Source organism: Oxyura jamaicensis, chromosome 19 (assembly GCF_011077185.1).
Source record: "Oxyura jamaicensis isolate SHBP4307 breed ruddy duck chromosome 19, BPBGC_Ojam_1.0, whole genome shotgun sequence".
Taxonomy (NCBI): Eukaryota; Metazoa; Chordata; class Aves; order Anseriformes; family Anatidae; genus Oxyura; species Oxyura jamaicensis.
The window spans coordinates 3,693,843-3,707,649 of record NC_048911.1 but is presented as its reverse complement, the minus strand read 5'-3'; the positions used below and the strand labels follow the sequence as shown (position 1 = coordinate 3,707,649).

General features: G+C 55.7%; 1 protein-coding gene and 1 long non-coding RNA gene across 4 annotated transcripts in view; both read right to left on the bottom strand.

Moving 5' to 3' along the window:
• Positions 1-5,017, bottom strand: part of ATP2A3 (ATPase sarcoplasmic/endoplasmic reticulum Ca2+ transporting 3) — a 43,149-nt gene extending 38,132 nt beyond the window's left edge. For 2 of the 3 annotated variants that reach the window (XM_035343251.1, XM_035343252.1), the window contains exon 1: positions 4,835-5,015. In XM_035343251.1, coding sequence (XP_035199142.1) covers positions 4,835-4,952 — 118 coding nt within the window. In that variant the 5' untranslated portion in view covers positions 4,953-5,015. Of the gene's footprint in view, positions 1-4,834 lie in introns of all 3 variants that reach the window. The other variant, XM_035343250.1, reaches the window with a different exon arrangement.
• Positions 5,018-6,325: 1,308 nt separating this feature from the next.
• LOC118176320 lies at positions 6,326-10,395 on the bottom strand. Its single transcript, XR_004755340.1, has 3 exons — positions 10,327-10,395; positions 8,120-8,245; positions 6,326-7,012 (listed from the first exon to the last, which is right to left on the bottom strand). It is a non-coding gene; the product is annotated as an uncharacterized LOC118176320 (long non-coding RNA).
• Positions 10,396-13,807: the final 3,412 nt, after the last annotated feature.

Here is a 13,807-nt window from a genome sequence, read left to right as displayed (position 1 = left end):
TTTTTTTTTTTTTTTTTTTTTTTTTTTTTTTTTTTTTTTTTTTTCTTAATGTAGGTTACTGTTATAAGTTCTGCCTGCGATACTACAGCACTGAGATGTTGGGGGAAAAAAAAAAAAAAAGATCGTGAGTCACGATACCAACAACGTGTCACACGCACAATAACAGAAGTGGGTGGGGATGGGTGCCCTGGGGGGCTCAGCGTGCTGCCCCACGGACCCCCAGGGGGGTGCCCCCTGCCCAGCACCCAGCTGGGTGACAGGCATGGCATGCCCGTGCTGAGCTTTGGGATGATGGTTTGCAATGAATGATCCTTAAAAGTAATTAATTAATTAATTAAAGACATTTTGGTGGGGCATCACCATCCCACCCAGGTCTGCAAACGCTGCACGTGGGAGAAAAATCGAAGGTGGAGCCTGCAGAGGTTTGAGCACACAAAAAGCTCATTTCTTTTGGGAGCAGGTGAATTAAAGCGTCAAGGGGCAGAGAAACAGCTGGACTGGGGGGGGGGGTCACCCGACGTGCTATGTACACGTGGTCCCAGGGGACACGCGCTGATAAAGGGCTCCGCAAGCCTGGCACTGGCGGCACGCAGCAGCGGTTGTGCAAGCGGCGATGCCGGCCACACGCGTGTGAAGGGCAAGGATGCGCCAGCACAGAGCGAGCTGCAGGACGGGATCCCCATCGGCAGCACGGGGCCCTGCTCTCCCACCTGCAGGTCTGCAGGAGGAGAGAAAGCACAGAGCGAAACCGCAGCGATACGCGCGCTCCAGCAGAGAAAATCTCTCCGGTAGAAAGAAATCCAGAGCAACAAAATTGTTTTGTGTTCGAGGAAGGAGAAAAGTGAAAATATTTAAACTAACTTGCAACCTAAACATCAACAACATTTTTTAAGGCTTAGCCGTGAGAGACGACCGTAGAAAAGCGACTCGGTAGCTCAGAACTGGATCTGGTGATTGCAAGGGGCTGAAACAGGCACACAGGCAGAGCTGCAAGGAGGGGAGGAGCAAGCAGGCTTGGGGCTATATGGCAAGAGCGGCACCGAATGGGCCCAAACCGCTCGGCTCTGTTAAAACAGACACCTGAAATACGGGGACAAGAGGATCAGTGTGCGTGGGGTGCACTTTTGGGAAGCTGCGTGCCCTGAGCGGCCACCCGAGCACCCGCAGCACACCCCGCTCCTAACTCAATGCCCTGCAGCACAGCGGTGACCAGCCCCAAAACCAGCAGGAAAATACAAATATTAAAGAAATAACACTTGTGCAAGAGGTGTGTGGGGGGGGAAACCCCAAGGGTAAACCCCTGGGTAAAGGCAAGGCCCACGGGTGCACCCGCACAAAAACCCCTTCCACGCCAGCGCTGCCCCTGCCTCTGCTCGCCCTGGACGTATTAAGCTGCTGCAGGAGCCAGGCAGGACAGGACGGGGGGGGAGGTTTTCTGAATGTTGCTCTTCATTCATTTTTATTTTATTTTTTACTTAAATAAAAAGACAGGAATGGAATTGGGCAACCCCAGAGGAAGGTGTGGGGCTCAGAGCTCGAATTTCCTATCATCCAATTAGGAAAATTGGTCTCTCCGCAACCCTGAAGGTGCTCACACGGTTTGAGTGCATCAGCATTTCTCCTAAGGGAGAAGATTTGGAGGAGGAGGAAAAAAAAAAGAAAGAAAGAAAGAAAAAAAAAAAAAAAAAACAACACGTAGCGTGTTTATGAATCAGACTGCTAAGCGTGTGTTTCGGGGGTGGAAAAGGTGGGCGATGCGCAGAGGAACAGAGAGCAGAGTGAGATGAGTCAGAAAATGCTGCTTTTCCCCTCCTTGCCAGCACCTCAAACGTTTCAGCACGAAACAGAAATTTCTCTCTTTCTTTTTTAAAACTGTCAGGAGCGAGCTGGAGCACTAACCCGGGCTGGGAGGCAGCCGGGGTGTTTCCCCGGTGCTGGAGCTGGCTCTTAATAATCATCTGATAACAACAGCAACCCTTAGGACGGCCAGCAGGTAATGCCATTACCGCCGCACCTCGCAATGGGCTGCACGAGGCTCTGGAGGCCACCAGGCAGGGTTTGGGGGTCACCCCAGGCACAGCTGGGGTCCCCCAGGGGATGGGCGAAAGGCCGAGGAGAAGGGCCTGACCCTGCCCGCTGCCATCGCCACCGCATAAGGGTTTTTGCTTCGGAGCTGGAGGAGGTGGCACGCAAAGAGATAAATGCCCCTATGCTGCCAACATCCCAGCGCTTGACTCCGCTGACATTCACAGTCCATTTAGGTTACTGATGAGGCAAATAAAATTATGCATATGCATTAACATTGGCAATACCGTGCCCGAAATGTGCACTCATTTACACATGGAAATCCATTTAGAAGAGAAATCACGGCTATATTTAAATCAGAAAAATCACTCGGCTGGCCGCGGGGCAGCTCCTGCTTGCATCTGTCACTCCTCGGCAGAGCTGGAATCATTTCAGAGGAGATTCAGCCTTTGTTTTTTAAGTTCAGAAGGAAAAAAAAAAAAAAAAAAAAACACATTGGCACTCCCGTACCCTCCAGCCCTGTCTATTATAAAATTAAAAATTAAAAAAATAAGATAAAAAGGCACAGCTCTTGTTTCAGGTGGCCTGAAAGCAGCTGCAGCGTGGAGCTCGAGGGCTCGGGAGCCTTTTGCCAGTGGCCGCGGCGAGACCTCAGCGCGCCGTGGCTCCTCCAGCTCCCCTGGCAAACAAAATCGCCGCGCTGCCAGCGCCGATGACAGATTTGAAACTCAAACACGAGCTCTTCCGAACAGAGAAATATCTTCTCCGAGCCCAGTAATCTATAGCGCGCTGCTTGGCTGCCAAGCCGCTAATTGGAGATATTAAATAATCAGCATTGCGCTCCGCTTCCTCCTACAAAGGGAGCTCAGAGTGCTGGAACTGAGAAGCGATTTTAGGCTCCTAAACAATGTGTCCCCCCCTAAAAAATACATATGCACACTTCAATAAATGTGGCCCCCCAAAATACCTAGACACACTTAAATAAAGCACGCCAGCGGCCGCCGCTTCTCGCTCAATGGTGCAGCTCGCCGCAGCTCCTATTTCTGAAATGCTTCAACTCAATCAGAAATAAAATACAATGAAGAAGGCAGCTCCCCAGCGGATGTCAGGAGTTTTTACAGAAGATGCTGTATTTCAGGCCGTGATTCACGCCGCCGCTGGCAGTTGGATTTCAGGTGTGGAAGGAAATGAATGAACGTGAGCCGGGAGGGTGCGAAAACGAAACCCGCCGGAGCCGCGGGGCTGCTCCGCGCTGCAAGCGACGCGAGATTTGAATTTTCTTCCCCCTTCTGAGCTCTGTGCGAGCTCAAGCGAGACGCCAAACTGCCCCACACTTCCGCTGCCGAAATTTAATTTAAGCTTAAATTAAAATGCAGTTTAATACGAGCCACCTTCGAGCCCACCGTGCCGTCCCATGCTACTCCCTCAGCAGATTGGGCACCCAGGGCGCGCAGGTGCCGGCTCCCGCATCCACGACACAGCCTGCAAGCCCTCACCGTGCTGGAAAAAAGGCCCTTGGCTTAAAAATGAGCTTTTAAAACAAAAAGAACAAGCCACACAGGGTCCCATTCTTCACCATTTTAACACAAAAGTCGTCACACCTGAGCCACACACAAGAAAAACCCAAGATCTGCACAAAAGAGCAAAAGGCCATTATTTTTTGAAGCCTTCTGCCACATTTCCACCATTGCTGCTGCCCGCACGTTGTGCTGGGCAGCAGGCACTGGGCTGTGCCGTGAAGGCGACAGCCACGGGACATCCCCAGGCGAGAAGCTCTCACCAATCGCCACTTTGCAATAAATTTGTGGTCTGGAGCAAAATTTGCTGCACCACAGATGGAGGAGGCGAGCGCACGGCCAGTGCTTGAGGGGGGTGGGGGATGAAAAAGAAAAAAATTCAAAGAAAAGTGGATTGCCACCGCTAAGCCTTTGCTCAGCACCTATGCCACACGCTCAAGGCACCTCTCCGGAGGCAGAGAGCCCGGTGCCACCGAGCAGCCTGACTCAGGGAGGATGATTCACTTGGGCAAACAGGACCAGGCAACGCGAGCCTCGCGGCGGCCAGGCCTGCAGGTGACACTGCCCCGTGGCACGGAGCGCCCTGAGGCCACCCTGGGGCCGGGGGGAATTTGGGGAGTGATTGTAGTCAGGGTTGGAACCGGCACTTTTGGGGGATTCTGACCCCAAAGCAGGCAGCTGGTGGGAGGCTCCGCTCCCTGCGGCTGGGGGGGCTCAGGGCAGGTGCTGCCAGGCAGGATGGGACCCCCTGGGGCCAGGGCTCTGCCCAAGCCCCCATCTCCACTCGATGTGTTCGGGCAGCCCAGTGGGTCCCCAGGCTGGTGGCCATGCCGAGAGCTTCCAGAGAGATGCTGCCCTTCCCTGCTCGCCCAAAAGGAGCCACAGCAGCACTCGACAACGTTGCAGGGACCCAAGCCCTGCTGCCACCCCACACCCTGCTGCCACCGGGTGTCCCGCTGCCACCCTACATCCTACTGCCACACCACTGCCACCCCACACCCTGCTGCCGCCCCACTGCCACCCCATGTCCCGCTGCCACCCCACATCAAGCCAGCAGCAGCCCCCACCCCCCCGGGCCAATTTTGGGGCACCCCCTGCACCCCGGTCAGGACAAAAACTTCCCCCAGAGCCCCCCAGACCCTCCCACACCCACCCCAAGCCTCCCTCCAGCCCTGGCACAGCGCTTGGTGCCCGCGGATGCCCCCATGCCCACCACCGGGCGTCCCTCGGGGTCCCCCCGCGCAGCCTCCCACCGCACCCCACGACCCCCCGCCCCACGAGCCCCCACTCACCATTAGGGCCGTACTTCTCCCGGCTCCTCCGGACCTGCTCGGGGCTGAGCCCGCAGCTCTCGGCCACGCCGAAGCGGCGCAGCACGTCGAGCACGGGCAGGCTGTGCGCCGCCTCCATGCCCCAACAACGGCCCGGGGAGGGGGGGGTCCGGGGACGGGGGTGGGGGGGCGCAGGGACCGGGCTCCCGAGCTCCGGGGCCGCGCAGGGAGCGCACTCGGGGGCCGCCGCCGCCGCCGCCGCTCACCCTCCGCCGGCACCTCGGGGAGCGGAGCCGCCGCCCGGCCCCTCCTCCCGGCCCTCCCCGCCCCTCCCCGCCCCCCCGGTCCCCCCCCGGACCGTGCCCGGGTCGGCCCGGGACAGCGCTGCCCGGCCCCGGGGCCGTGCCCGTGGTGCCCCCGGTCCCTGCTCCCGGGGGGTACCGGCACCCGGCTGTGCTGGGGGGGCTGCGCTTGCTGGCGACGCTCTGCTGGAATGAGGGGTTCTTGCAGCCAGACGTCAGCTTTTAGTAGCTGAATGTCAGGTTCTAGTAGTCAAACGTCAGCTTCTAGTAGCCAGGCATCAGCTTCTAGTAACCAAATATCAGTTTCTGGCAGCCAAACGTCAGCTTCTAGTAGCCAATTGTCAGATTCTGGCAGCCAAGTGTCAGCCTGTAGTAGCCAAATGTCAGTTCCTAGTAGCCAAGCATCATCTTGTGGCAGCCAGACATCAGCTTCTAGTAGCCAGGCACCAGCTTCTACAGGCCAAATGTCAGTTTCTTGCAGCCAACCATCACTTTTTTGCACCCAAATGTCACTTTCTGGCACCCAGATGTCACTTCCTGGCACCCAAACATCCCTTTAGCAGCCCTCCACGCACACAGGACAAGCTCCCCTCGCCTGCAAACACGAGGCTGCCCCAAACCCCAGGGTACAACCAGCCGAGGACAGCGGCCAGCCCACGCCTGTGGCTGCCCAAACCCTCTGCTCCAGCGGTGTCCTCGTGCCCTGGCCAAGGTGGGCTTCCAGCAGCCTCCCCCGGCCTCCAGGGACGCCCAGGCCTCACCCCACGGCCTCCACAGGAGGAGGCTGGAGGGAACAGGAGCTGGGGGGTGACGGAGCCGAGCCCCACACAGCCCCAGCCCCACACAGCCCCAGCGGGCGGCGAGCAGGAGGAAGTGGCGGCGCGCAGCACAGGGAGGAGCTCCGGTTATTTATTTATCGGTGCATTTATTTATGGAAAGCCTTTCGCCGATCCCACCGGCGTGGAGGTCCTGGAGGAAGCGCGGCTTCGCGTTTCTCAGCCCGCTAAATTAAGTTTTCCGGCGGGGTGGGAGGCGCAGGGCTGCGAGCTGCGGCCGGGCCCCCCCCCTGCGGCCCTGCTGCAGGAAACGCGGCTCCGAGCCCTGCGGCCTGGCCTGGCTTCAAGCGGTTGCCTGCCTCTCCTTTGGGGGAGAAAGTAGTGTTTTGGTGTTTTTTTTTTTTTTTGTTTTTTTTTTTTTTTCCTTGTTTTCCCTCTGTGTTGCTTGCCCTGCCCTCGCCGTGCTCTCCCCTCCCCTGGGGGTGCCAATAAATGTGGGAGCACGGCAAGGGGCTTCCCTCGCCTCATCCCGCTGCTCCAGGGCACAGTTTTTGGGAAGGGGAGATCTCGATGTCCTCCCAGCCACGATTCAGGGATGCTCCAACACCATGGCGTCAGGGACCAGCATCACCTTCCCCGCACCTGCCAAGGCCTGGTTTGGTGCTAGGGGCGCAGTGGGGGTGCAGAGAGCCCCCCAGGGCTGTGCGGGTACAAGCTGGAGACCCCTGCTCCCTTCCCCAACATCCCCCAGGGATTTACCAGCCCAGGTGCGGACACCGAGCCCCGAGCCTGGTGTTTTCCACTAGCACATGCCCTTGCAGCTCCTTGTGCTTCCCACGCCTGCTGCATTTCGTTTGACACTGCCTGAGGATCCCCCCTAAAACCCTAATCTCGGCAGCCCCTGGGGCTGGAGAGCATCGTGGATCTGCTGGGCATGGCACTGGGCCTCCGGACTCCTTCCAGTTGCACCAGCTGCTGCCAGTCCTGGTGCTGGAAGCCAGCAGGGAGGCGATGTCCGGGCCCCAAAGGTTAAAGTTTCACCAAGTGGCAAGCAAACGAAAATAGATTTACACGGGGAACCAGCTGGCAGCCCTGGCGAACGGCAGCACCATCGACCCCACCTGTAATTAAGCGATTCATGAGAGTTATTAGCAGCTTGGAGCAGTAAATTAATCCGGTAATGACCAATGAGGGAAAATAGTCTGGAGTGAAAACAGCCTCAAAGTGGCCAAAGAAGGGCCCGGGGATGCTGGAGCAAGACCATGGGGTGGGGGATGGAGCCCACTGGTTTGGGATTCCCCCCCTGCAGCACATCAGCCCCACTTCTCGCCACCGTCCAAACAAAAGCAAACCTCCGCATTTGTCCTGGCTTCCGCCCGGTGATAAGTTTTGGAGGTAGAAAAGCTTAACGGGGTTATTAAAAACCCCACATTAACAGCATGATTTTAACACCCCCAATCTCCTGAAGCCCTTCAGCCACCAGAGCACCGATGGTCACTGAGGGCCTGGAAGCCTGCCCATGGTTTTGATTTTCCTCCTGTTTCTACAAAGGGAAACTGGGAGGAACTCTACCAAAACCCCGGGCTTTGCAGTGCTGGAGCCAGCTCCCGATCCCATCAGATGTTGCGGGGATTTTTTCAGTCTGTGGGAGATTCCAGGTTTATTCTCATTCTGCTCCCAGAAAACGGGGAAAAAACGAGGTTTTCTGGCAAGGCCGAGAGCAGCCAGTGCCAAGCCAAGGGCTTCGGAGGCAGGGGCTGGCAACGGGGCTGGAGGATGGGGACAGCACAGGCCATACTTCACCCATGTCACTTCTGCAGCATCACACCTGAGGGGCTGTCCCCGTGTCAGCCCACCAAGTGCCATTATTTCATAACGGGAGGTGACGGGGCCACGTCTCCCACCCCACTCCCACCCCATGTCCCCACTCCCCGTGCCACCAGCCCCCATCCGCAGAGGAAGGCCAGGAATGGCGCCTTTTTTTTTTTTTCCACAGCAGCTTTGATATTTGCTTTTCCTATGGAGAAAGAAAAATAAAAACCACCTTGAAATAACAGTTTGAGGCTCTTCTAAATGTTACACGCCGGCCGACCTTTCGGAGCCAGGCTTCGGGTGTTATTTTTAATCCCCCAGCCAGGACTCCCAGCAGCTGCGGGCCGGGTTCTGCTCCCGGGGGGCTGGATCCCAAAAACCACTGAAATGCACTCAAAAACAGCATCAGCCCTCACCTTGGCCATGCCCAGGGCTGCAGCTCAGATATTTCCATCCTTGCTGGAGACGTATCCTCGCGTCCTGTGCTGCCGACGTGCAATTCAAGGGGTTGTAGGAGCATGGGTGTCATTGGGATTTGGCTTCTTGGGTAATAAAATAGACATAAAATATATGATATAATGAATTATTATTTTGGATAATAAAACGTATGGGTCAGGACAGGATTCTCCAGCCATAAACCACGTGCTTTTTTCTGGAATTAAGCTGAGAGTGGGGTTTTCCTGCACCCTGAGCGGTGCAGTTCAGGAGCGCCCAGCCGAGCCCGGAGGCCGTTTCCTGGTGGGAAGCTCCCCAGGGCTGGCTTGGAGCGAGGATCCCGTGTCGTGGCCGAATTTCCTGGCATTTGCCCTGAACCCAGCAGCAGCACTTCACTTAGGAGTGTCTGTTTACAACTCCAGACCTATATTGGGCAGTAATTATTGTTTTTTTTCTACACCGTATTCCGATCTCTCTCAAAGGTAGGAAAACCCATTAATATCCATTGAGGGGGAGCTCCGTGACACTCGTCCTGACGCTGTAATGCTTTTTTTCCCTGCTGTAAAATACCTCCTGGAAAAAAAAAAAAAAAAAAAAAAAAAAAACTAAAAACAAAACCCAAACCTGCCTTTCTGACGTGCCATTCCTAGCGGTTTTGCTGGAGTTTAGGAAGCAGCAAAAGCAAACAACCCAGAGGAGGCTCCAAGGTGGCGGCAAGCCCTGCGGGGCTGCTGCACGAGGAGGTTCCCGCAGCCCCCTCACTGCTCCCCGCCTTCCCCCACATCCCCCTCCATGGAAAAATTCCCAGTTTTGGGTTGAGTGAGAAATCTGGGCTCTCCGTGGAGATGTGATGTGCGGAGGGTGGGTCAGGGCTGCCTCCTGCTTCCTTGGCAGCCGTGCCGCTGCCCTCTCTCCAAGTGAGCAGGAACCGTGCACCAGAAACCAGCCGGGATCCCATGGATGGATGATGTGCTGTGCCCTCAGCTCCTAGGGGATGAGCAGCCACCCTTCTGGTGGCAGGATGGTCACCGCCACAAACCATGCCACACCAGGTCGTTTGCTGGAGCTGCTTTGGTTTTAAGGGCTCACAAGGAAAAGAGGCACAGAGGGGAGATGCGACCTGCAAGGAGCCCGGCACCCTGCTCACAGCACAGGGCCGGGACAAGTGACCTTTCACGAGCACGGGAACCCCGGCCGAGCCCGCACCGCTATTTTTAACCCTGCATCAGGCCAGGCGATGGCGGGTTTCCTTCCTCTTTCTCTTTCGTGTGCGCCGAACAAAGGGAAACCAGATAAACCTCCGCTCCGAGGCAGGGAAGCCCATGAGAAAAAAAGAAAAAAAGAAAAAAAAAGGCAACTCGGGCAAAGCACACTTCAGTGTGCCTGCAGGATGGAGGGGGCAAGCTGGGTGCTGAGGGAGCATGCACGAGTTGGGAAAGCACGGACAGGGCTCTGCCACTGCCTTCTGAGCAGAAAATGCACCCGGGGTAAAAGGGTTTGGGGTGGGGCTGGTGGGAGCAGGAACAGCAGGTGGAAGTAAAAAACCAGCAGCAGATTTTTTTTTCCAGCAGTCCAAGGATCTTGTTCCAACCCTTCCTAAACGAAGGAGTGGGAATTTTTCATTATCAAGGCACACCGATTAAGTTGTGTTTAGGAAGGGTAGGGAAACAACGTGGTAAAAATTAGAAGCTGCATTTGGTGTAGCTCCCTTTCCTGAAGTTTTCGCCTTATTTTTCATTCTGAGAGTAGAAACCAAAGCAACCCCACACCCCTCTGATGCCTGCCCCCTTCTCCCAGCAAGTTTCTCTCCACGCTTTGTGCTTCCTAGAATTCCTCAGATGCCTCCTGAAAAATCCATCCCGTGTTACCAGCATGCATCTACAACCCCAGCACCTTCCTCTTAGTGCAGCAGTACCCCAAAACGCAGGGGTCACTTCCCCTCCTGCCAGGTGGGACAGACAGGACCAAAATCCCATCTGTTTTCCCCAGAAAACGCAAATTTTCGTACCAAAAAGCTTTAGAGAATTGCCTGTCAGTCACTGGTATGATGCCTGCATTTACGGCTTGTGATAGTGTCTGTGTTTTGCAGGTAGTCTGCAAAAAAAAAAAGAAGTGGAAACATTACAAGGAGGGAGATATATATGTATTTATCTATATATAGCTCACAGATACAGCCTGAGCTACCTACGCGCAACACAAAAGGAGCTGTTTGCCAAATACTTCACGGGCTGCTGTTGCTTTCCCCAATCGTTCTCCCTGGGAAAAAAAAAAAAAAAAAAAAAAAAAAAAAAAAAAAAACTTCTGTTGATCAGCGAGCAAATATATATAATTACCTGTATAGGGCTACAGGAACAGATCTGGGCTCCGCAGAGGCGGCACACGTGCAGCTGCTCAGCTGGCGTTGCTTTGGATGCTGCCCCGCGCTGCCAGGGCTCTGCACATGGCAGGCTGCGGATGGGAAGCTTTTTTACACCATTTTTGGCCTCCCCGTTTCCAGCTGGAGGAAGCAGTGGTGTTTCCAGCCATCGCCCCAGCACCCCTCCAAGGCAGGGGCAGAGGGAGCTCCGGGGGTCCCTGGGCTCCGGGTAAGTGGGTCCAGGCTGTGGCTGTACCTCCCCAGCAGGCAGGGGAGAAGGAGGTGAAATATAGGGATGATGCCCCCCAAAAAACCAACCCTGGGAAGTTCATGGCTGTGCACAGCTGGGCTTGGGGAACATATTCCTCAGATTTATGGGAAATCCTGAGAAATGGCACTGCTGTTGCCCCAGTGCCTGGAGCCTGGTCTCAGGGATGGCAGCAGAGCTCCGGGGGACCGGCCAGCATTCTGTAACACAGACCTGATCCTGTTTCTGCTGAATCTGTGCTGGTCCTGCCCATGGGACGGATCCCAAACCCAGGAGGAGTGCAGGTGTCCACCAGCAGCATCACAGCCCGGTGCTCACCATCCCTAGGCCATGGACCCAAACCTATCGCGGAGCTGTTGGGGGCTTTACCGAAGGGAGCCACCACATCCAGTCCTATTAAAACCATGGGGCTGATTTCACTTCCTTATAATAGGACCGACTCTTTCATTTCCCCCTCATGGCTCCTTGTCCTCCTAAACCAGGGTGACTCGGTCCTGACATGGCCACAGAGGCTTCTCATGGCTCCTGCCCTGGCTGCAAGAGCAGAAAGGTGCTCATTGTACACACGGAGTGAGAATCAGGCCCAGCACCCGTGGGGCTGATCAGCTTGGGCTAATGAAAACAGGCTCCCAGGTGCCCACCACCGAGAAAGTGATCTACACCCTGGGGAGCCTCTGCTCGTGTTGGAGCCCAAAACGGGAGGCCATCGCGGTGCCCCGGGGGTGACAGGGAGGCTGGGGGTGCTGAGCTGGTCATGGGCACTTGGTGCCATTTGGTCCCAGCCTGTCCTTCTGGAAGCCTCCCTCCACACCCTTGGCTTTTGCACTCTTTTTAAATCCCAAATTTCTGGCTGTAGCCATGCAGCAAGTGCCCTCTGAATGCAGACTCCAGGATCCATACCTTCGGAATCCAGCTTTTATGGAAAAAATAGAATACAGCTTTTAAGATAAAAACCCCAATACATTCACTTCTGTAGGCCCAAACTTGCATCCTGGAGGACGGCTCCACCAGGAGCAGAGCTCCTGCACCTTGCTGGTGGGATGCAGCCATGGGGCTCCCCCTCCTTGGCCCCACAAGTGAGGCCAGCTGCCTCGGGAGGCTGTTCCCCCAAGGTTGGGCTTTCCAGGGGGATGCTGAACGCTGCAGGTGACATTGCTCAGCCCCAGAACACAACAGCAAAACCCATATGGGCTCCTGTCCACATTCCCAGCTGCAAAAAGCCTCCTCTTTTCAAGCTTTCCTACTGACCTGCAAGGCCAGAAGCTCTCTCTGTCCTCTGAGCCTGCATTTCACGACCACAAAGGTCCCTAAGAGCACTTTAAGTAAAATACAAAAGAGCCAACTTTACTTTTCAAATGCAGGCATCCCAAGATGCACAAACCCTAAGGGAGCTCCTGAGCTGCCCAGCTCTTATCCCCAAAGACCAAGACGAGCTGAACCCCTCTTCTCCACATCAGAAGTCTGCCAGAAAAGGATGAAAAAAAATAAGATCAGGGGAACATTTGCTGCTGGAAACTGCTGAGGGGAACGGCGCGATGTCTGGGAGGTGTCTGAGCACGCAGCGTGCCTCTGGGCGCTCGCCAAGGAAGGGACAAGAAGCAATGGCAGAGAGCCCTGGGGGAACCTGGGGCCACCCTGGGGTCCCCAACCTGAGCCCCCTGCACCCCAATTCTCCATAAGACATCCCTCCTGGGGAATGTAATTTTAACGGGGTGAGTAGGAGGCTGTCTGCAGATGGCATCAATAGCAGACCCGCTGCCAGCTCGGCGGTGTGTCATCGCTGCCGCGCAGCCCTAAGGGATGCAAATATAGCAAACAATGTCATTGTTGCTAGGATTTTCGGGCTCTGGCTGCCTGGCCAGCCTGCGAGCGCGTGGTGATGCTCGGGGAAGGACGGCCACGAGGAATTATGTTGTTCCAGATGAAGAGGGAGATGAGTAACTCTTCTCATCCAGGGTGTGAATCCATTTTTAGGCAGCTGGGCTCTCAGGTGTTGGTAGCTCTTGTGCTGCAAAAAGCTGTGGATTCCCCCCCGTTACCAAAAGCCAGACACAAGTAGCACTATTTTTTAGCACCTACAAGCAGTGGATCCCCTCCTGACCCCTCACAAAGCACAGAGCTGGGTGCTGGCACCCCCAGGACCAGAGTTTTTGGGTACCACGAGGCTCACCATGCTCCCAGTGCTCCAGAACCTAAAGCACCCACACAGGCTCCCAGAGGAAGTCAGAGTTTTTGGAGACTCTTCCAAGCCCCCATTTGGCAGGAGGGACTGGGGGTAATGCCATTGCTTTGTTCAGAAGTGGGATTTGTTTTCAACTCAGCAGGAAAAGCAGCACCCAGCGAGCACCGGCCCCAAAAGCACTCTGATGGGACGCGTCTCCTGGAGCCGATGCCCCCCCTCTTCCGAGCTCCCCAAGTGCCCAGCTCCACTGCAGGGCTGGGGCAGGTGTAAAACAATTCTCACCTAATTAGTACCAGATCCCTTTACACAGCCGGGGAACAGGCAGCGAGAGGCCGGTTTGGGAACCGCTTCACTCCTTCCACCGGCACGGTGCCGGGTGGGGAGGGCCGGGGCCGGCCTCGTGCAGGGAAGGAGTCCAAATATCTGACATCCAGCCCCAGCCCCACCGGCTTTTTCTTCTCTAAAGTACACAATCCTGACCTATTTCCAGCACCGTTTAAACAAACCCCTGATAAATGAACACGAGAAACCATTTCCTCCCTATTTCCTTCCATTAGAAACGAAACACGGCCATTAATCACCAATAAAGAAATAAACCCCTAAACGATCTGCGAGGGACTGCGTTAGCCTGAGCCCTCTCCTCCCAGCACCCAGCTGAGCCTGGGAGCAGCAGGGCCAGTGTTTGCCCTGCTGAGCTGGCCTGGCTCTCTCCCACTGTCCCTCCTTGGTAGGAACAAAGCGAGGATGCTCTGCTGCCGAGGTGCTGGGCTAGCTGGTGCTCAGCCCCCTGCACGCCCTCCTTTATTACTCCCATCAGCATTAGAGTTATTTTCTTTCTGTGCGCCAGAGCCCTTTAGGAAAAG